We start from the raw sequence: 24,649 nt of genomic DNA, 5'->3' as shown, positions 1-24,649 counted from the left end.
TGTTGGCATGTATGGTAGTGAGCTGTGTGTGTCTCGTGATCCATCAGTGTGGTGAGCTGTGGGGGGTGAGCTGTATGTGGTGTTGGGGCGATCAGTGTCTGTCCCCCGCGCTGCGCTGGTTTTGCCCCCCGGTCGGATCCTGCACTGTGCGCATGCGCAGTGCCGGCTGCCGCTGCCCCTCAGAGGCTTTCATTGTCTCGCATCTCTCCCCAGCTCCCCTTTTCATCCACTGGACCTCAGCCCAGTCACCGGAGACAACTCGACCGTCATGGCGGGGACGGACCCTGCAGAGGTGAGGTGCCCTGTGCGGCTCTGCCAACTTCTGGGGCAGCGGGGCTCCTCCTTTCACCCACGGACCTGCTCTGCCTTTCATCAGGGCCCGGGGACGAATCCTGCCCTGCAGCCCTTCAGTTGAAACACCTTCTCCCAGGCTTCTTGGTGACTTTAATGAACCAGGTGATCCATGGGGACACCTTGTGCACTGCCCAAAAACATGAACTGCGATTGGAAGTCTCTTGCTTATAATGCTTCGTGCTAAGTAACCTCAACCTCTGGGACCCTTCTAAGGTGATAGAAAAAAAGGCAAAGCTATTTGTGCTGAAGTGTGGAAATACGGTAGTCGTGATGGGACGAGGAAGTGTTGTTGAACAAGGCCTCTAGTTCTGCAGGGATTAGAAGTTTGGGATGAAAACAGATGTGCTTTTTCTGCTAGAAGCGTGACTATCATGTATGTGCTATATCGCGCATTTAACACCTTCATGACACACTTATCAACAAGGCATTTCAGCGCACAAAGAAAACTATCACCCCTCGCTCACCCTCACATACATCCATTCTTTATTTCCGGTTTAAATGTTGTGTAGGTTGCAGAGAGAGCCCCCACGGCACTGCAGAAGAACATCTACCGAGAAAGGTTTAGAGAGGGGTGATCTGCATAATGTAGTCAATAACATGGAGGCGACGCTCACTAAATAAACATAAGCTGGGATCCGGCCGGCGCTACGAGGAACAGTCGAGCCTGCACTTCCCTGGACTGCATAGTTTAGCTGCAACCCTTTGCTCGATAGCCAAAGCACCTCGAAAATAGATCGAAAGAGAATCACAGCGGGAAGCCCTGCCCGGGTGAAAGGCCCATGGGCCTAAAGCGTGCCTGACCAGACCCCCGACCACGCCTGGTGACAGGACAGGCTCGTGCTGGAATGTATGGTGGTGAGCTGTGTGTGGTGAGTGTCTCGTGAGCAGTGTGTGGTGAGCTGTGTCTGATGAGCTGTGTCTCGTGATCCATCAGTGTGTTGTGAGCTGTGTGGGGTGAGCTGTATGTGGTGTGTGTGGATCAGTGTCTGTCCCCCACGCTGCGCTGGTTTTGCCCCCCCGGTCGGATCCTGCGCTGTGCACATGCGCAGTGCCGGCTGCCGCTGCCCCTCGGAGGCTCTTTCATTGTCTCGCATCTCTCCCCGGCTCCCCCTTTCATCCACCGGACCTCAGCCCAGTCACCAGAGACAACTGGACCGTCATGGCGGGGGACGGACCCGGTGGAGGTGACGTGCCCTGTGTGGCTCTACCATCCCCTGGGGGCAGCTGAGCTCCTCCTTTCACCCAGGACCCGTTCTGCCTTCCATCAGGGCCCGGGGACGGATCCTGCCCTGCAGCCCTTCAGTTGAAACACCATCTCCCAGGCTTCTCGGTGACTTTCATGAACCAGTTTTTGCTCACTACTCAGAACTCCTAAGGTGAACACACACACACTTAAAAACATCCCTAAATCTGAAAGTAAGTGACGGTACTTGTGGAGTAACTCTGTAGGAACCATGTGTTGGTAGGCCAGCTGTAACTAGAAGAATGTGTGCACCTAGTGACTGCTGCTGTTCAAGGGCTTTCCGGATGCTTATTACCCTGCCCATTTACACTGCAGAATTGAATTACGTGGTGTCAGAGCCACCTTGAATTCCCGTTATATATTGGGCGATAAATGGTTAACGGTAAACACTAGTCCAGTTTTTCTGAAGCTGGTTCATGGAGAGGTGTGCATGTGTACATCAGGTGAAAGTGTGACTAACAGAGGGCGGGGCGGGGGGGGGGCAGTGGAGCGGGAGGGAAGCGTTTACAGTCAGGCCACAGCCGTGGGCAGGTGTCAGCGGATCTGGTTACATTTGTGACAGAAAAGATACCCATGGAACTGTAACCGGCGGGCTGAGACCTGTGCGGATCAAGACGATCGCTTGCCGTGGGCAGCCGCTGCTTTTGTCTGCGGGATGAAACGCGGCCCTTCTCCCCTTACCGGGGACTGTCCCGCAGTTGGGCGCGCGCTCCCACGCGGGTTCCCGCCTGTGACTCCGGTGCCCCGCGCCAGAGGGCCGGCGGGCAGCACTCTGATGATGACCAAATACTATCCGTCTCTTTGAAAAGCCGCGCGCCGCTAATGTGCGCCACGCTGGCCTCGTTGATTATGCACACGCTGGGCTGCGCAAGTGTTGTCGACCCTTGGCTGCCATCCAGCATCAAAGGACATATGCCGAACTCATCCCCACCCCGAAGGCTCGCTGATGGTTACACTTGCTAACCACTTTTAAGGCCATCATGAATGATGCCGCCACCTGTTTGTGGCTGACCAGCTCTGCATCCTCAGTATCTCTTGTCATACGCCGAAGCCAGGACTGTGTCAGAGTAAAGGCAAAGAGGTGCAAGACAGAAAAAAAAAAGATACGGCTAGAGGTGCCCCGTGTGACAGCGGGGACGGGCACACGGACAGCAGGAGTCACGAGGGGGCTAGGGGGGGCGAACAAAGACACGGACAGCGGGAGGGGGGAGAGGGGACGGACAGCGGGATACAACCATGCGAGACCAGGACGATCGAATAAATGATGAAAAACAGCCATGTAAAAAAAAAAAAAAATAAGTACACGCCCACAGTGGACACGTCTTCATGACGTTGCGAAAAGGCTAAAAATCGCCGGAACGCCCACAAATCTGCTCCGGCTATGACGGACAGATCTGTTCCAATGGATAGCCTCCATTTATGGAGCTAGGCAATGGAACAGAGGCGGTGACCAAGCCACATACAGTTCTCATTAGATTTCGCCTGCGCGAAAGGCTGCTTGCGCATCTTTCGACAGGCGAAACCTAAATAAGGAGAATAAATAAAGACATACAGAAGGAAGTCTAGGAAAGTGACTAAGATAATGCTGCCTTTTGAGAACTGCCTTGCAGTTAAGAGTGCATATAACCAAGTAAAAGAGGACCCTGCCTCCACCTATTCCACAGAACAAATCTCATTTTAGAAGAGATTGTCTACTACACAACAAAACTCCATATTACAAATCTTCAAATCCAATGTAGTTATAGAAAAGTTCAATTCAACCAGTTTGGGTGTGTAAATAGGACGTATGGTACACTAATCATACACCACGGCTTAGCAATCACTGTTGAAAATTATTTGCATATAAAGCCAGCACCGAGACCACAGTAGTGACTACAAAAATCCAGAAATGGACAAGCATCCAACTTAATGTTTCTCCTAAAGGGATTCAAGATTATTCCAAAATAGGGGTCACAGCCTGTTTTCGTTCTGAAGTGGCTTCATATAAAGGGAGTTAAATTTATGTCCTCTGAAAGTTGTGGATGGGATCTTAAACAGTGCCTAAAACTTTACTTCATTAGATCTCCCGGTTTTGTAGCATTTCACATTTCTGCCTGTATTTATCCATATTTATTTTTTGACTTGACAGGTTTCAATGACATGAATACCCTGTCTTGGTACATATCAGCCTTCTACACATCTACAGCGGTTTAAACCTCATTAACGAAACTTGAATCCCTGTCCCTGTCAATCTGCACAGCTATTGGCGTGGAAGTCATGACTCCGCATTTAAAAAAAAAACAAAAATCACCAAAAAAAAAATTCATTTTAATCTATATTTATGAATAAATACAGACCGGAAACTCAATAGTTTGTCTGTATATAGCTGAAGAAATAAAATTCTGAAAACTGGGGGCCTCATCAGTAGTAAAGCAATTAAACCAGATACCTTGGAACGCCAGTCTGAAGAACCATTTCACAAGAAGTGGTAAGCGGTAACCGATCTAGATGAAAGTACATAAAGAAAGCATTTCCATGAAAGTTTATGAATAATTGTAGGGGCTGCGATGGTACCCTGGGCTACCGATCGCTAGGTTTAAGAAAGTGCATATAAGAGTGCCAAACAAATCCATAGATACACAGATAAGAGGAGAGGAAAAAAAATAGAAGAAAAATCGCAAAATATTCAGACTGAAAATTTGTATTCACTGCAAGAAAGAGACTGTAGGCAACTTAGGCGTTTCAATTTGAGGGAGATGCCTTAGACTTCAGTAACACGTCATCACTAGCAAGATCTAGGAGCCCAAAGCCATCAACACACTTTGCTAAAAACAACAAAAAACCCACAAAAAAAAAATGTCATTTCACATCGAGAGGTGGTGTTTGGAGGGAAGTGAATGTTGGCATTACCTAACATTTAGCAAACAAAGACAGGGAGGTAGAGCACTGCAGATTTTTTTCTGAAAGCGTTGCTAAAGTAGTATTTAAAAGACTTACAGCCAGATTCATGAAGCAAATTTGAGATTCTCAATAGCTGCGAATAAGCAATTGCAAATCGAAAAAAAAGGTATTCAAGAAAAAAATTAGCGAATTCGCTAAGACATAATTGCGAATTCGCAATATAATTTGCAGAATCCCGGTAGTAGCCCAATAGCGAATCAGGAAATACGAGAAACCATGGAATCTGCGAATAAATATGCGAAATCGCAATACAAACGCAAAAAAAAAACCGCAATTTGCGAAAAACCCCAAAATCGCTTTTTGCGAGGCGCAATTTAAAGACAACCCAAAGCAGGTGGTAACCATCAAAGTAAAAAAAAATCTTTGAAAAACCGTTTCCCAATCAGCAACAAGTGCTGGCCTGACCAAACATACTTAAGGAGATGCAGATGCAGCATTAGGACGCTCACAATGCCAGGACTCTACATGGTGGTCAGGCGGCGAAGGCTACAGCGAGCTGCACGGAACAGACGTAGGATCCAGGAGAGGATATTCCGCCAGCGGGTCACCCTGCTGCGCCAAATCAGAGAGCAAATATACGCTAAGTACCGCCTGAATAGGCCAATGATCATCAAGCTAATTCAGGACCTTGACCCCCTGATGCAGCACCCAACAAGGCGGACCAATGCCGTGCCCACACATGTCCAGGTATTGTGCAGCCTGCACCTTTTGGCCTCCGGAAGCTTCCAGTGGATAGTTGCCGCTGCTGGGGGGATATCCCAGCCCACCATGTCACGCTGCCTAAGGAGTTTCCTAGATGCAATGCTGACCCAGCTACACCACCACATAAAATTCCCCACCAGCCAACAGGACTTGGATGAGACCAAGCATCAATTCTACAATGTTGCGCAATTTCCACATGCGATAGAATGCATTGACTGTACCCACATCCACATCTGCCCACCAGCACAAACGGAGTTTATGTACCGCAACCGCAAGTCCTACCACTCCCTCAACATCCAGATGGTGTGCAATGCTAAGACATACATCACGGACATAGCGGCACAGTACCCGGGGAGCACACATGACTCCTTCATATTCCGGCACTGCGGCCTCCACACACTACTTGCCAGGGGAGACTTTGGGGAAGGACACCTACTTGGTAAGTACACTTTGCCCACAATGTCACAGTGCGATGAAGTAGCTGCGCTGCACAGGCACTCACCCTCTGCTCCTCTCATTCAGGTGACAGTGGCTACGCTCTCCGTGAATACCTCCTCACCCCAAACCTCAACCCTGCTACACCACAGCAACGGCGTTACAATGTAGCACACATACGCACAAGGAATTGCATTGAGAGGACATTTGGCCTACTGAAGAGCAGATTCCGCATACTTCACAAGACTGGTGGGGCCATGTACTACAGTCCTGATGTCTGCTGCCGCATTGTGGCTGTGTGTGCAAAACTACACAACATTGCTACCAAGCGCCGGATTCCTGTAGAGATATCTGGCAGTGAGTTGGAAGGGGACGACCGGCCACCTGCACATGCGCATCATGCACGCGGGGAACATCCTGCTGAAGGACACAGACGGCGCAACCACATCACAATGAACTGTTTCTAGTGCACCCACTCCCCTCACCCAACAACTCACAAATGCATGACAATGGAAATAATGACAGGAGTCCGATGTTCAATGCTTGAATTAATATTATTGTGGATTGCACAATAATAAGGAATAAATGTTGTGTTTAAAACATTGAGCAGTATGGCGCAATACTCCTCACATGTAATTCATGACATGCTTATGTCAGCAGCATGTCCCTGCCCATGGATTGAAAGGTCATGTGCGCCTCCGGCGCGCGGCACCCAGTCGCCTCTCAGGCTCCTCCTCCGGCAGGGCACGTGATCCTGCACTGGGCCTGCTGCTGCGGCGTAGGACACCGACCTGTGTCGCAGACAGGCTGCTGACACTATGTCCCCTCGCTTGTGTCATCCCCACCAGCATTGGCTGGGCCAGTTGGTTGTAGAGCCAGGACAGCACTGGTCACCTGCTCAAGTACACGTGCCACGTCCTCGCAGCATTGTACCATCTGCAGCTGCATTGCCAGAGACCGACGGGACAGCTGGGAGGTGGCATTTCCTATCACGTAGTTGGAACGTGTGTAGGCGGAGAGGCGCGCGAGTCGCTGGCGGTGGATGTTGCGCTGGCTGATGATGACCGCAGTGTTTGCCTCCATGGCAGTGGTCATCCGGTCAATTCGATCAGACACATTGGCAACATTTCTGCCTATGTTGTGCAGCTGCAGTTGTATGGCACCTTGGCGTCGTGCCTGCAATTGGTGCACGCGCAGCATGCGGCGCTCAATACTGAGCCCTGGCACACGCACAGCCATCGCCCTCCTGCCGGTGCGTGCTGGAATGGGTCTTGCAGCTGGCAATGGTTCTGTGCCTGATGTAGCTGGCGTTGCTGGTGGTGGTCTGCATGGTGGCACTGGTGCTGGGCCAGATGGAGCTGGTTGTGTGGATGTTTGCTCCTCCTCACCCTCAGGCTCCTCTGGTGCGTCATCTATCTGCAGCCTCTCGGTGTCACTGCTGGTGTTATCTGCGCCACCTGTGATGGAAAGTGGACGTAGATTAATTGCATGTATCTTTCACATCAGCAGTTGCTACATGCATGCTGGCTACCATTCCCTGACTGGCTGTTGCATTGGGACATGTCTGGCTGCATTGGAGTTTTTGTACATTGTCCCACAATGCAATTGGGCATGTTCTGATGTGCATGGGCTGCATGACTGGGGTTGATTATGGGAGGCTATAGGGTCATGGCCATTGTTAGGGGACAGGGTCGCAGTCGCATGCCACTTACCTTGGCTGTGTTGGGTAGGTCGGAATGAGTCCAGAGGGATAACCCCAATACATGCCTCACACTGCAGTGTGTCCTCCACACGATCCTCCAAAGGGGTGTTGGGAGGGACTGTTGGATCTCCACCTCCAGTTGCAACGCTCTCACCCAGCCCCTCAGCCCTCTCCTTGGCACGACCTTGGAGGTCGTACCACCTCTTTTTTAGGTAGTCTATGGACCTCTGTGTTACTCCCACTGCGTTAACTCTGGCGCGGATGCGCAGCCACAGTCGCCATTTCTCGGCCTCAGGCACCCTCCTGGAGTCCTTGCCGAAAAGTTTGGTGTGGTCTTGGCAGACCACATCGATTAGATGCTCCAGCTCCTGCTCTGAGAATTTTATCTTGCGCTTGCGCCCTGTGTCACTGGGCCCTGCTGCTGCATCCTGTTGCATGGCTGCAGTCTGCTATATCCAAAATATCCAAGTCTGGAGGTGTTTTGAGAGGAGCTCCGAGTGGTGCTGCTTCAATCTCTGCCTCAGTGTTCTCAATGGGGGAGGGAACTGCCCGCTTCCTGGTTGTGATGTCACTGTGCTCGAAATGAGACTTCCCGTTTTTGCGATCTCGCTATTAGCGAGATTGCAATTTGCGATCTCGCTAATTGAGAGATCGCTATTCCTAAACGGAAATGGACGGATTTAGCGATTTTTCTGCGATTTTGAACAATCACTATCGCCTTTGGCGGCCGGTTGCGATTCGCTTTATTTTCTCGCAGTTTTTGATGAATCCCATTCTGCGAATTCTAAATTGCGATTCGGTATTAATCGCTATTTAGAATTCGCAGATTTCGGTTTTCATGAATCTGGCAGTTTATGCGCTACCACCGTCTGTTTGCGTTTTTGAAACTTGCGCCTGGCTGGAAAGAGAATCAAGGCATTTTCCCATTTTAATTATTATTGAACAGCACTCAAAGACAGCACCTAACAAAATATCGTTCCTTTGAAGAGCTTTAGAGGAAGCAAAACATGTCATTTCAGTTTAATACAGTACATTCTGGCAGCATGCTCAGCATTTTGACACTTACTTCATTTGGCACTGCTGCTAGCCTTCTCAGAGCTTTTTATGTAAGGAAGAGGGTGCAGGGAGGTGTACATTCCCACACAATTACTGACATTCCCAAATAATGTTCAATTAAAGTGCAACAGTACTAGTATGTACAATCAGTACTAGTAACTCGCATAAGTTGAGTTACTGGGGCTGATCTCAACCTTCCCTCAGCTGCCTCCCCATTCCACTAGTTAGCTAGGCATGTAGACCTTAGTTACGTTGTTAGCGTTCCTAAAGATGCTTTTTGGATTAGGTGGATTGTAAATTTGTAACCTACAAATACCTCCATCAACATGGGTAGAAATAAACAATATCTTTTGTTAGGAGGCCTATATTATGCTGAAAAGTGAATAAAGACATTCTTAGAAAATAAATCTACCCATCTATCAAAAAAATGGGTTGTCTGAGTCTTGTGGTGCAACTTTATTTCCAACTGCCGTTGAACTAAAATTATTTTAACAAAGCTTTTTGGCACCCTCATCCTTAAAATGTATGATCAGTCTCTCGGATGCTCCACAAAAGGCAGAGTAATTACATGGCAAAGGACAGCCAAATTATGTGGCATGGTTGACTAAATTATGTGGCAAAGCAAGTAAATTAGGTGGTGTTTTGTGACATTCTGTAGCATCTCACTATTTAGACATTCAAACACATTGAGACAGACAGAACCCCAACACTATAAAAAGAAAAGCTTAGGCAGTCTATAAACATTACGTGTATATACAAAATGTCACTGCCCAATAATGCTTACGGTTTGCAGGAAAGCACAGATTGACTATTCTAAACACGTTCCTTTTTAACTGAGTGAAACCGTTCATAAAACAGGTTTGACTAGGATCATAGGACCTAGTACAAGTCTTGAAATAAAGGGTGCTCCCATTCATCCTGCGAATTCCAAAAAGGATTTAATAAAATGTTCCGTTTATTCTAATCTGCCTTACGCCACATCAACTGGCCACTGTCCTAAACCCCCATTTCTTTTGTCTGAAGGCTGTCCAACTTTTTTGATAACCGCAATTTTAACCACACTGCATGTCCAAACCTAGGTGCACAGTGCCTTAATGAATTAGAACGAGTGTCGTGAAATAACGTGCAGTACAGGCAAAAGAGGTGCGATGATTACAGGCCAAAAAGATGGTCAATGCAAACAAAAGGTATTGGGTTCATTTGTGTTTTGCATCAGACACACAACATGGCAGTAAATGGGACAGATTGTCCAGATAAGTATTGCAACAAAGGCCTGCGCATCAGGACAATCTGATGCCCCAGTGACCGGGAATTCTCAAATTCCTCTGCCCATGTGTCAAGAAAGTCATTCCAAAATGGTGGCCCCTCTCTTCAAGGAGAGCAGTCCACTGCCGGGTTCTCCTAATTCACCAATGTATGGCTGCAACGGACTGCCCTAAAAACGAGCTACACCTTGACCCGGGGGTGTCTCTAAACAATAAAAAAATGGTGCTGGAGATAGAAGGGACAGCCGTGAGGCGAGAAATCCATGGTCTTTAAATACTCAAGATATCAGAACCGTGCACTGAGGAGGGCCAGACTTGGGCGGAGTGGGAAGTGCTCGCCGCAACTGGATACAGCTTCCTCAACAGCAAACGAAAATAAACCTGAATTTCCTCCATGCTGACAATTATTTTAAAGGGGCAGGGTACTCTTCAAACATGAGGCCGCCTGCCACGGAGTCTCCTGGCCCACCTGAGCAGCAAAACTATAAAATAGACCTGAAAGCTGATACAACTTAAGCCCCAGAGGGTCTAGGGCCAGAATTTGAGGCGGGCAACCCCAGTATGTACTCGGCACGTGCACACGGATAACTACAACGAAGCTTATGACCGATTCGGTTCAACAGTCCCAAGGTGCACTGTCGTGGGCCAATGTGAGTCAAAGTGAGATCGTTTTAAACAATTTTAACAATGGTTTCCTTTTTAACCACCCCATCATTCTTGTCCATTATTAACCAATTTAAACAAGTTGAAACGTCGATATTCAAATCTTTTAAACCTTTCATGTTGTAGTAGATTCCTCTCGAAATGCATTGGGTACATTGAACTAAGGATGAAAGTTGTAATGATGCAAATGGATGAATCAACCATTGTGATGGTTACCTCGTGGAATTACCACACTGCTAATAAAATATGGAAGAATCGAATATTAACAGTTCACCTGTTTTACATTGGATAAAAATGGACACGAATGAAAGGTCAAAATTGGTATAAACTACCGCACTTTGCCTATGAAGCGGACCAGTGGGCCCATGTGACTCCGTGCCCCTTGGGACTGCTGAATCTGAATCGGCCATCCGCTTCATTGACAGAATATCTGTGCCACGGAAGGAGTAGGAGGTCCACCACGCCTCATCTAGTTTTAGCCTACTCTGGGAAGAGAACTCCGTGAACAACATTAGCAGAGAAAAACCATTGCCCCCAAGAAAAAATGGCCTGAACAGTTACCGCAAAGGTAATCTGCAGTCAGAAGCCTGTTGAAGTGGCTAGAGGGCAGTTTAGGCACCAGAGACAAAGGAAACCTATACTGTCCCAGACACCGCTTTTATTCTAAAACACAGATCCAGAACAGTGGACTGGCCTGAGACTTATGGAGGGGAGGAGGGGAGGGGATGCATCCCCTGGTTAGCAACACTCCAGTAAAGACTGATTTTACCTCACTAACGCCACACCTTGTTTTTCACTGGGCAATCTCGGTTTCCCTAGGCGAAAACCTATTCCTGCAGCCTATCCTCTCAACTCCTATATTCCTATCTGGAAAACAACAACCTGACTTCTACTGTGATGGGCAGCCCACTTGGAATCTAACCAGATCGAACTTCCAGATCAGTGGGGCAACACCTTCGGAGAGTGGCGCTCCTATTGAGACTATAGCCTTGACAGGTGGCAGGGCACACTAGGGTAAATCCATCAAAGAACTCAAGCATGGTTAAGATCTCAGATAGAGATGTATAAAGACCATCTTACAAGCTTTTGAGGGAAATTGAATGATATACATGCACTCAGGAATCTTAGGAGTGATTTGCTAGAGATACATTGGGATGTCGACCTTGGTACAGGAGCTGACCTGGAAAGAAACCTACATGAGCAGGCGGACAATTGAGAGTGCCTTCAACACATGATGCCCTTAGAGGGACAACATTAAACTCCAGGGGAAATAAGAAAACCCTGAGAATAGACCTGGTTGGCACATCTGTATCTTAGGGATACCCAAAGACTCTGCAGCCCACGACCTCAGTATGTCCAAAAACTCCCTGGAGCCATCATGGAAAGACAACCAACACCCAATCAGGACAGACAGAACTCAGAGGGCATACAATCAATATGCCCCCCCGTACCGCAGGGTTACCGAAGACATCCGAACCAAAGTGCATTTCTTTGATAAAGATCTTAGGACTCATGGTCTTGTAGAGAGGGACTAATCTTACAATGGCATCACATTTCAGATCTTTCAACTGACAATGGGGGAAAAGGACTTCAAAACCAGACTAGGAGATTGCAACACAGCACACTTCAGTCAAGAGTCGGGGGGGTGAACGGACTGCTCACCACCCCCATCAGGAATCAGATGTTATATAAGACATCTTCTCCACCCATTCCACTGCTGCGGCACCATTCCAAATCTCTAAAATACAGGTCACTGGTTGGCAGGGGCGAAGGGAACCCTGAGACAAGGATGATGGTCTATTATAGGGCAATACAACCCCCCTAGGGTAGTACACCCCAATTGACTTATGGAGATCACACTAGGCTGTGCAGCCTGAGACTTTTCCTGGGGCGTACCGTCCCCAAATCCTAACCTATGTTCTGTTCATAGTTAAAAGAAAATCTGAATGCATCCCTAGGTAGCGCACACCTTGGGTTACTCAAATAAATGGACTCCTTTTAAATTTCGAAGTTTCAACATTTATTGAATATATTCAGTTCATTCAATGATTTGGAGTTGTACTTCACTCCGTAATTAAGTTTCATTTTCTGAATCAATCATATATGTGCTCCAATGCATTTCGGGCAGCTTTGCCCTTCATCGGGGAGCTCTAAAACAAAGGATATAGCCATAAGCATGCTGTACATGATATGTCAATTCATAGAAGAGTAATCAATGGTAGTTTAAACAAAAAACGTGCGGTGAATCAGAGTAACGTTAGTGCAGTGATGGTGAGATCGACGAGTGCATGTGCTTTAACAAACCGTGGGAGTAATCGAAAAATTCAAAAAAACTTACAAAACTGCGATACAGCTTTGAAGATTAGCTGTAGAAAAGAAGAATAGTTACCATTAAGCAAAGTTGCAAAACTGACTCAACACAGCTTGGTGGCATAGCGTATATCAGACTTAATGCAGGATCAGATGCTCCGCTACAAGTGTCGTTTACACGAGGATCCAAAAACAATCGGTCGTCTGCAAACCGACGCAATGGGCGTGTCAGGAAGTAAACGGACGTGAAGCTAGATATAGGATGGACTAACGCGAACCTCAGACATAAAAAACGTTCAAGAATATAAAAACTGTGGCGGCCATATTTGGAGAGTCAAAAAACAACGCAAAACACAAAAGTGTCGCAAAAGTGAACGATAGCAGTTTTGTGACATAGCATGTGCATTTGTAAGGTATACAATAAAAAAAACATGCAATAAGCACATAACGGAGAACTAGCATCAGAAAAGACCTACTAAGGTCTTATTACAGGTAACACGAAAATTCGATAGTCATTAAACCCAAAGGGCCTCAGATTGCATCTTATAAATCCAAGCATTTTCCCTCAGTGAGGGAAGAGAAAATAATATATTCTTACTACAAACAGTCTCGAGAATCAAAAATCTTAGTTGCGAAATGTGATGCTTCATTTCGTGAAAGTGCAAAGAAGTAGCTGACTTTGCATTTTTTGTCCTGATGTTGGATTTATGTTCATTGATCCGAACTTTGACTTTTACCCACGTATGCCTTGCCACAAGGGCATTTAATCATGTAAATTACATTTGTCGTGTCACACGTCGCGTTGGTTTGCAGTTTGATCTTGAAACCCTTCAAAGGGTGTGTAATGTTGTTATCTTTAATCACATTACTACAGTTATTGCAGTTCATGCAAGGCATAGTTCCTTATATATACACAAGGTGCCGGGATTTCTTTAGTCAGTATTTCGCTCAAGTTGTTACTCCTTGTATATGCGAAGATGGGTGGATCTTTAAACAAAGCTTTAAAATCTTGCTCCATACTGAGAATTGGCCAATATTTTAGGATGATGTTTTTATAAGCTAAACTGGATGTTGAGAACTTCGACACCAAGACCATCCGGTTAGTTTTGGGCTTATTGGTATGCTTCAGTAGCTCCTCTCTAGGAAGGAGGGATGCTCGCGTTTTAGCCTGTTCAATCAAAGATTCCGGATAGCCTCTGGCTTTGAACCTTTCACTCATCTCTTTGATGCGTAATGTAGCTTTGGTTTCATCAGACGCGATTCTTTTGGCACGTAGTATCTGGGGGAAAAGGTAGAGGACGCTTTAATGAGGCTTGGTGAAAGCTTGAAAAGTGTAAGGTGTTATTTCTATCAGTATTTTCTTGAAAAGTGTAAGGTGTTATTTCTATCAGTATTTTTTCGGTGTAGATCCGTTTCAATGCCAGTGGGGCTCAAAGTGATCTGTACATCAAGGAAGGTGATAGATCTGTCTTCAATCTCCCAGGTGAACTGAATCCTATCATCAATACTATTGAGAGTCGTTAAGGCATCAAGTAGCTTTTCTTTGGTATTGTTCCATAGTATGAATACGTCATCTATGTAACGCACTAAGAGTTTGATGTTGTCAGTCCAGTTTGGGTCGGAGTAGATGTTGATATCCTCGTATTGCTTCATATAGATATTAGCATATATTGGTGCGGCACAATTACGCATTGAGGTCCCTGACAGTTGAAGGTACCAATCATTTTGGTACTCAAAGTAGCTTTGGTACAGGGTAAAAATTAGGAGTTCCATAAGAAATTTTTACATCGCCGGTTCAATATCCATGTTTAAGATAGCCCTTTCCATTGCTTCAATGCCGCCGGCATGAGGGATGGAGGTGTATAACGACCTCACATCTGCTGTACATAGGATTAGGTGGTCATGATTTATTTTGACAGCTGAAATTTTGAGTAGGAAGTCAGTAGTATTCCGTAGACCTTTCAATAAGCCAAAAAATACAAAAAGGGTTCCAGGAATTGTAAAAATATATCTCAGAGAAAATTAATTGTAGATGGCTTAACTGTGAATAACTTTATTCCAGTACTCATTTAAAAAGAATATTGTTTTTGTTGTTTGTGGTGGTACGTCTGATGAATGAATGGTGGCTTGAATGGTTCACTTTTTTTAATTGTATATTGTAACTGCTTTTTGTTTATGTAAATATGAATGTTTTTCTTTGTGTACATAGGTCTTAAAAATGTGAATTTGGCAAACTAAGATACCTGTCCAACCTGTCAAAAGTCATAGTAAAATCAATAGAAGCACAGTAAAGAACCTGCGATTATGACAGCACATACCTCGACCGCAGAACTGCAATATTATCTATTTCTGAGTGTTTCGGGCGAAAACTTGCCTGGGTCATTGGAATCACTGCACTAGAAAAATCCCAATTCTTCAGCTGGTAGAGGATGGAAGCTTCGTAGATCTTTCCAGTAGCATCTAGCAGAGCAATTTGTCGGTCGGTGTTCGGGTTTGTCTGGAACCTTTTTTCTTCTTTTGTTTTTAAAGCGGAACCACTACTCCTCCCCCATGATTTTGTTAATCTAGTTGCGAAGCAACAGTGTTTATATGGGGGTTAAAAATGTTCTCCACTCCTAAGGATTAGACTGAAGAATTTTAATTAGGATTTTGTCAGGTCCCATTGCTGCAGAGGATCCTGAAGCCTTTATATAATGGGCTATTTGTTTAGTTGATGGAGCTAGGATGTCAAAATTGGTTTGGCTTTTCCTGGCGCTCAGCTGACCCGATTTTTCCAAGTTTTGAAGATCTGGTTTGTATAAGTTGTGAATATAATTTGCCCTATCAGGTATGATACTGGGGATGCTTGTAAAGGTTTCCTTATGCCTATTTGTTTGGCAACTATGTTCCAAAATGCCTAACTGTTTTAGGTCTCGCCTACGCAGCATGCATGCGCTGCATAGGAGGGCCTTTAGCTGTCGCTCTGCTCATTTTCAAGCACTGCAGTAGTGCTTGTGGCGGCATTCACCGTGCGGGAGCAGCGCGCCACAAGTGCAGTGCTTGAATATGAGCAGACTGCTCTTCCAAGCATGCGCACGCCACTCACGGGCTCACCTCCTGCCCCCTCCTCTATCTTGCGACACATTCTTGTTTTAAGTACAAGTTTTACTCTGCAGATATCTGCTAACTGTACTTCCATATCTTGCAGAATCAAGCATATGATACTTTTATGCTCCCCTACAGTAATCTATGGATGTTGGCACCCCTTGCTGTTATATACTGCTCTCCTGAGCGCGCGCGCTTCTCTCCTCGCCCACACGTCCCGGCCACTCACTCGCTCTGCCCTCGGTAATTTTTTTTACTCATGCAATAGATGCTCTTCCTGCCACCCTCATTGAATGTGTGTAACTGCAAGGAAGACCTCCCCACTTCTTGGTTGCTGCCTGTATCTTTTTAGAAACTTATTGGCCACACCAGTTCATAGAGCCTGGGCGTCCTGCACCCGGATGCCTTGCTCGCCTCTTCAGCCCACTTGAAGAAGGCCCTGGCTATGAATTTTTTCAGGGACAGAACGACTCATCCCTGGCACTGCCATCGGACAAGAAGCTTATAAATGGCTGGTCAGGAGACCAGCGGGTCAAGGAGCAAGTCCTGATGACCGTCGGGAGGCAGAAGCCCCGCTCTCTGCGTGCTCAACTATGGGCATCTACTACCGAGGTAAGAACAAGAGAGCGTCTATCTGCATAGCGCCCACTACCAGTTGGAATTCCTCTAGGCCTCCGCTACGTGCCCCAGGGTTTGCATTATAGTGCTTGCTCAGGCTGATGAGCACGGATGCCTAAAATGTCCATAGCAGTGTAGCTCCCCACACTGTCAACTAGTGCATGCCAAAGTTTCTCAATAGGGGACAGTGCCCATTCAGTTCATGGACTCGCTGCTGAGCCTGCCACAAATGTTTGACAATACCGAGTAGCTAGCCTGGTTGTAGGTGCTACTGATCTTGCACATAGATGAAAGGTAGAGCTACGTTTTATTATGCCACACAACTACTTTTGAATGAATCAATGAGTGTTCTAAAGTGGCCCACTTTGTGAACAGAGAACGAAATTAAGTTACCCTTGAATGCGCCAGTCTTCTGCTTCTAAAGTATGCGGCAGGGAACTCTATTGCATCTTATATCATCTTCATCTTGCTTATTTTCAAACCTTGTGCCTGCTTACTTACTACCCTTTTCTTCAAAAGTACATAACAGCAATCATGAGTAGGATCCCGCAATCCAGTCAAGTGAGGGCAGCCAGCTGCTGGCGCCAGCACAAGGGTCTTCTTAATCCTACAGGTGACATATCCACTATGTCACCTGAGGGTCACTTGTGAGAACTGCACAGACACCCACCACTAAATGTATTTCACTCATGGTGCAACACACAACATTCTCACACCAGCAAAAGCACAGGCAGTGATGGGGCAAGCGCCTGTCCTGTAGAGAGCAGGTATAACACCCGCAGCAGTAATGAAAGCGTCAAATGCACACACTCGCCTGGCAGCATGTGCAGTGGGAGTGCATGCTTCTCTCACACAGTACATGTTCAGCACAACAGTACAGGCTCAGCACAGACCGAGGCACTGTAGGCTTCATTCACACATGTATTTACACTCCGGGTCAGCTCAGGCAGACTGACAGTGTTAAGTTTTCTTTGCATCTTGCAGGTTCCGCACACAGTCAGTGGCAGCCTAATGCTTCTGTAACACACGTGGCCTATGCACACAATAGACACCAGCTATTGTATTGTAATTGCATTTATATAGCGCTTACTACCGCTGATGAAGCGCTTTTTCGGCGAGTAGCAAGCTACTCTGGAACCCATAAAGGATTAGTGTTGAATATACTGAAATATGAAAGTGATTTAAGTGGGGTTAGTCAATTATTTGGATTCAGAAGGATAGCGTAAGGATAGTAGAGGGAAACCAGCATTGACATAACCAATAGGTCTCGCCTTTGGGACCTTATAAGTGTTTAGCCATGCAACAATTGATGTTGCACCAAGGATATTGTGCTGCATAGCTAAATACTTCTAAGGCCCCAAAGGCAAGACCCATTGGCTATGCCAATGCTTGTTTACATTTTACTGCCATCTGGATATCAACCCAATTGTTGTCTTTTTGCTCTTGAGATTCTCATTTTTATATTGTCAAATGTTTCAACTTTGATTTTTTTTTTTTGTCTGGTCCCAGAGAAGTTTTGAAATTGCAATCTAATCAATCTGTTTAGCTCTGATGATTAGATATATGCTTTTCTTTAGGATGCCTCCTGCCCTTATCTTGCCAGTTTGAAAATTCCTGAAAGTTAGCCACTACGGAAGAAATTGTATCTTGACGACTTCTGAGATCGACTTCCTTATTAGACTAGTCTGAATTTGAAGACCAAATTGCGGTGTTCATTTTATTGATTGAGTTAGAGCTCCAGATTACCTCCCCATTTTTTTGTTCTACTTCGGGAAGACCATTCAAAGAGCATAAAGACCATGTGAATGAGGATTGCGTTTTTACTTTAATTCCCAAAGATAATATTGCACGCTAACTTTGTGTACTTTCTGTATTCAGAGACTGCACTTTCCCGAAAAGGTCCAAACTACACTGTGGGGTCCGATTCTCGTAAAGGCAGTGGGAATATCACCTTCTACTGTTCCATTTAAGACTACTCCATTCATTGCGATCACACTGTAAAGTAGTTTCCCCTCGTTTATCAGCTTTTATTTTTATTGGAAGCAAAGGGATTGGAATAGACAGCGCTGCCTCTCGTGCCAGGGTGCCACCCCCCCCCCCCACCTCTCCCCCAAACCACCCCACCCCACCCCTGGCCGGCAGCTGGGGATTTTAAAGGGAAAATACAAATTCTGTAATATTACTAGAGGGTACCCGTCATTAATGCTATTTTCCCAAATGATTTTTCCAATAAAGAATCTTAAGGAAGACCCAGAGAAATATATACATTACAGATTAACAAATCTTGCGTATTGTCCATACTTTCTTTCCAATGCTGGATTTTAATGCATGGGACATTCAAGTGTGACATATAAATTACTTCCAAGTCCCAGTGAATTTCTTCCCTAAAGAGAATTGCTAGGCCTGATCTAGCTGGTTAATACAGATGCAAATATCTTTGCCAAAGTTTTGGAAAACTGCTTCGAGACAGTTTTGCCCTCTTTGAGTCATAGATTCGAGGAGTTTTATCCCGTCCAAGTCCACTAGCGACAGCACTAAATGATTCCTCAACCCGATTGACCAAACTAAGAAAAGGCATAAGTATGTGGTTCTATTATTTAATGCAAAAAAAGGTGGATAGGTTTGACTGGGGTATGATGAAGGCAGGACTGTGAAGAGTTAGGCAGGGCAACGGATTCAGGCCCTTGATTAAAAGCAAAGCAAAATAACGGTAGATAGAAGGTTATACGCTTGCGCTCAAATGTCATCAGTAATTATGGAATTTTATAAGGCTGCTACTAGGGATAGAGAGAACGTCCATCAAACCGGCATCATTAGATGTAGAAAACCACATCCACAAAGTATACACGTTGTATACCGAGCAAAGTAGACAATCGTATTATGCAAATTATAAGTCCAGAAGAAACATTACAATCCAGGTAAGTGATAATCTTCTTCTTTAATATTCAAAACAGCATCCTTTTGAGTTCTAGCCAACACGTGTTTCGTCTAATTAGCAGTATATGCATACAGACTTCCTCAGGGCTAGAATACAAAAAAACAATAATTACTAGCTGACTTTGTAATGCAGACCACATTTTAAATGATAAAGAAGAAAGACAATACCTCCTATCAGTGACCTCCAAAAAGACAGACATGAGCACATCATAGAACCAATGGTTCTTAAACATAGCGCCAAAAAGGACCAACCACCGTGACCAATAGTGAATAAATTATAAAGTGCACAGAACAAATAGAAAAATGAATAAAACCAATTAGAACACCAATGAGACCAAGATCAGAAAAAAATATAACACGCAACAACATTTCCAACCAAACACAATCCATAAGGGAACAATAGTCCTAAGAAAACCCCATGTGATAAGAATAAAGAGTGATGATAATAAAATAAGACAAGCGCTCACCAACACATGTATTAAGATACTGGAAACACCAATGACTACCAGTTCCAAGCGACGCGTTAGGAACTAGAAGAAAAGAGTGATAATTGTGATGACTGTAGAATATTTAGAGTGACTATCTAAAATCATCAGGTTCAGCCTAATGTGTAAGATATCAAAAAGAGCTGCTATACTCCGAGAAGAATGTTTCAAAGTGAAGTCCACAAAAAACTAACACTTCAAGTAAAAAGGCAGTCGAAACCCTCGTCAGGGCATAGTCATGTTATGCAATCTAAAACAAAAATCAATATTAGATTCCAAAATATAAATCCTCATTGTAACAAATCTATATAAAAGCGAAACCAAGGCTAAGAAACTACCATCACCCGGTTTGATACGACAGTAAATTAAATGTAGATGAGGCAATTACTACAAGAATATTATTGTATATGGGCCAAATTAGAAAAAAAAGCCATAACACGAGAGACACCAAAATTAAGGTGCACTACGAAACTAGTAAACTAAAATTAGCAGCTCAAACTCCACTCACCGAGTAAATTGCATGTTCAGTCGAAAGTGGCAGCACGAGTACGGCGTCTAGCACCCGCGTCATCTTTCAGTATCACTAAATACTAAACAAAAGACAGAAAGGCAGAAAGGAAGGGCTAAGTAATCCTCGATATTCGACCATTTCAAAATGGCGCCCACGGAAATGCATTAATTTCAATTTATTCATAAAACTTTATTCCGCACGCAAATTAAGAACACAAGATATTTAAGTAGCTCGTGTCAATATAACCACCATGAAAAATAGCATAATATTAAATATCTTGTAAAACTCGATTCAACGCGTAAATAAGAACAACAAGATAGCTGTAAGACTCATGTCAAGATAAATAACCCCAATGGATGAATTCATACATCACCAAAGTTAATAACAAAATAATATTACTAAAGTGATGGATATAAAAATAATATGAATAGATAAAAGAAACAGAAATAAAATGAAATAGAATGCACAATAGAGTAAGGAACAAATCAACAAGGTGGTCATTTGCAATATAAATCAAAATACGATGTAAATCATACAATTCATTATAGTAATAAAACTATCATTTAAAGCGTAACAAAAGTTCAAAAATAGAAAAAGATCAATATGCACGCATATTAACAAATAGAGTAATATCAATATTTACAAATAATGTAAAATATTTCCTAATAATGCGAATAATACATTAGTGGGATAATAGATAATTACACATGATTCATAGGGTAGGACAATAAGCAGCAAAACAGGTCAACAAAAAACAGATAATGCAGACCTCAATCGATGCAATATTTTTTAGGATGATTAATTCCCTCTGTAATATATTGTAATTCATAATTAAAATTCAAGCCCTTATCAACGGCACGCAAATTCAAAATCCAGCGAGCCTCTCTGTCTGAGTCTAAGCTCCCTATTGCCTCCTCTCGCATCTGTTAAGACATTCTCAATACCATGAAATGTAAAAGAAGGGTGTGAGTTACATTCAGCAGCATGAGCCGCAATAGGGTATCTAATATCTCGATTCTTCAGAGCCCTGAAGTGTTCTGATATTCGATCCCTCAGTCTTCTTATAGTGCTCCCAATTTAAATTAATTTACATTGGCAAATGATGGCATAAACTACATACGTAGTATTCAGTCGATATGTGTAGAGATGTTAAACATCTGTGAACCATTGTAGCTAAAGCAACAAATACCCTGTATCATCATTCTACACATATTGCAATTCCCACATTTGAAAGATCCAATACTTCTCTGTAGCCAATTATAGGCCTGCGGATGTTGTCTAGGATAACTAGGGCTTAAGATGTTCTTAATTGACTTGCCTTTGCGATATGTAACAGAAGGAGGATTTAAAATGAATGGACGTAGCCCAGAGTTTGCTATCAGGAGAAACCAGTATTTTTTAAAAATCCCATACACTTTAGAAGATAGAGTATTGTAGTTAGTAACGAGTTGCACAGGGGACACGCTCATGCTCATGTTTTTATTTTTAGACTTCAAAGTCTGCTCTCTAGGGAGTTTAATAATTCTCGGTTTAGCTTGTGCAATCACTTTACTATCATATCCACGTGACAAGAAACGTTGTTCCATATCATCCAAGTCTTTATCCTTGGAGCAATTCAGACGTGCTCTATAAAGCTCTCCAAAAGGTATTGAGTTAACTTGTGTTCTCGGGTGGGCACTCTGGCCATGCAACACAGAGTTGCAGGAGGTTGTTTTTCTATGGAGTTTACTACAAACCCTACCATTTTCGATGAACAACTCCACATCAAGAAACACTATCCTTTCTCTATTGTAGTTCATGGTAAAGGTCATATTAAAATCATTGGTGTTCATATATTCAAAAAAGCGTAGTAATTCAGTCTCTCCACCCGTCCAATCATCAATATACCTTCCATTTTAGCAGATAGAATCATGCCAAGGGCAACCACCAGATGTGCACCGCCTCAAACCATCCCATAAAGAGACAGGCAAAGGATGGCGCAAATCTGGAGCCCATGGCAGTCCCACACATCTGTCTAAACCATTTACCATTAAACAGGAACACATTTTGTTCCAATATAAGCCTGGCCATAGTAATAAGCATCTCAGTATGCTCCAATAGTTCCACCGGCCTACAGTATAGAAAATATTGTAATGCATGCAGACCATGTTGGTGGCCTATGTTTGTGTAGAACGATACCACATCCAATGTGACAAAGAGCATATCAGATTCCCAGGCAAAGTCATTCATGATATTTAAAACATGATTAGTGTCTTTGATGCTGGACGGCAAATTTAAAACAAAGGGCTGCAAGAATGAATCAACAAACTCGGAAAGTCTCTCAGTAGGCCCCCCCAATACCAGTCACAATGGGTCTACCAGGTGGGGAAACAGGATCTTTATGGACCTTTGGTAATGCATACATACATGGAAAACGAGGTCTGTCCACCAAAAGGTATTTATATTCGCAGTCTTTGATGAATTTAAGTGCGAACCATTCTTTAAGATGTCTATTGATTGCATTAGTCACTTCAAAAATTCACTTCAAAAATGGGATTATATGTTAACTCCTTGTACCACAAAGTGTTAGTTAACTGTCTGAGAATTTTATCATCATATTTAGATCTATCCATGACGACGATATTACCGCCCTTGTCTTCCTCAGACGGCAAGGGTATCGTCTGGTCTTAAGTGGTAAAGGGCCATCTTATCTCTAGCACTTAAATTGTATATATAGCATGAAGACTTTTTTCTTCTCATGCTTTCTTCCAATAGATCCAATTCGCGGTTCACACTTTTGGCAAAAGCATCATATATGAATAGTCATATCTCCACACATTGTCTCTTGTACTGGTACATTTTTATTTGACGAATTTACAGAAAATAATTTTTTTAGGTTAAGCGGTCTCACAAATTTGTTAACATCAATTTTGATATCACAATTAACAGTCGGACAGAAGCTCATCCCTTTACTAAGAAGAGACTCTTTGGACAGATTCTTTGGACCCTCTTTGGACAGATCTTTGCTAAACAGGTTAAGGACTTGAATATCATTATTTATGTCAACTCTTTGGACAGATCTTTGCTAAACAGGTTAAGGACTTGAATATCATTATTTATTCCTATCTTTTCTGATTCAACTTGCCCCATGATGGTTTTATTCATTTTTTTTTTTAATTTGTTCTGAGCACGTTATACTTTATTCACTATTGGCCACAGTGGTTGGTCCTTTTTGGTGCTATATTTAAGAACCATTGGTTCTATGATGTGCTCCTGTCTTTCTTTTTTGAGGTCACTTATTGGAAGTTTTTCTTGTCTTTCTTCTTTATCATTTAAAATGTGGTCTGCATTACAAAGTCAGCTCGTAATTATTGTTTTTGATTAAAAGCACTTTACACCTTCCCTTGGGCTAAAGTCATGTTAATGGCTAGAGGACATCCAACTAAGATCCAAACAGGTACAAGTCAGGGTGCCTGCTTGCCCCAATGCTTTTTGCCCTATACCTAGAACCATTGCAACCAAAAAATGTAGATAAAGTAGGCAGAGCAGAAAATGACATTCCACAAAGATCACTTTACAGTGTAACCCTTTTCTGACAATAGTTTATTATCCATTACTGTACCAAAGATGTCCTGAGAGATGATACCCCTTCGGTTAGCATGGAGGATGCAATGTACATCTAAATTAAACCAGTGGGACTGGGGCTGGAGAAGAGATCTGGGGTAAGTGGAGTGATTGACTGGCAGTCTTTGCAGGTAGATACCCCCTTTCCAGTGGACCCCGGTGGGATGGATACCCTTGGGAGTTCACTTAACCTCAGACCTCCAAGAATACACCAGAAGCAATTTTTAAAACCACGCTCAAAACCACTAAAAAAAGCTTTGACTGACTCCTGGCACACTGTTGGCCCTACTGTGGCTTGGTAAGGAATATGCTACTTACCAGTATGCATCTGTTCTTGGCATAGAGGGCTGCAGAGTGGTACATTATGAATAGATCGCCATCTGGTGTTGGGCTCGGATGATTGCACTTTGTTTTTCTCTTGGAGACTCTTTTGTATCTTGGTGACTCCTCCCTTAGTTGGTAGTGCGCATGGGCATCGGCTCCATCCTTAGATTGTTTTGCCATAGTAGGGTTAGATGGAGTAGTATAGTAGAATACAGATAAGAGTGCCCATGTAAGTGTATCTAAATAAGATAATGTTGGAACAGACACAGGTTTCCGGGGAGGCTGGGAGGGCATGTACCACTCTGCAGCCCTCTATGCCAAGAACAGATGCATACTGGTAAGTAGCATATTCCGTTCGAGGCATATGGGCTGCAGATGGTACATTATGAATAGACTATACAGCAGTTCTCTCCCTAG

The 24,649-nt window shown here is 44.0% G+C and overlaps 1 protein-coding gene across 1 annotated transcript in view; it reads right to left on the bottom strand.

Moving 5' to 3' along the window:
* LOC147666325 (zinc finger SWIM domain-containing protein 6-like) overlaps positions 1-24,649 on the bottom strand; it is a 180,946-nt gene that overhangs the window by 7,605 nt on the left and 148,692 nt on the right. The window contains exon 3 of the mRNA XM_086949133.1: positions 6,950-7,131. Within this exon, the coding sequence (XP_086805259.1) occupies positions 6,950-7,131 (182 nt within the window). The remainder of the gene's footprint in view (positions 1-6,949; positions 7,132-24,649) is intronic.

The sequence above is a fragment of the Lissotriton vulgaris genome, unplaced genomic scaffold (assembly GCF_964263255.1).
Source record: "Lissotriton vulgaris unplaced genomic scaffold, aLisVul1.2 SCAFFOLD_1033, whole genome shotgun sequence".
In the NCBI taxonomy this organism is placed as follows: Eukaryota; Metazoa; Chordata; class Amphibia; order Caudata; family Salamandridae; genus Lissotriton; species Lissotriton vulgaris.
The sequence above is the reverse complement of the archived record's forward strand: the minus strand, read 5'-3'. Positions and strand labels throughout refer to the sequence as shown.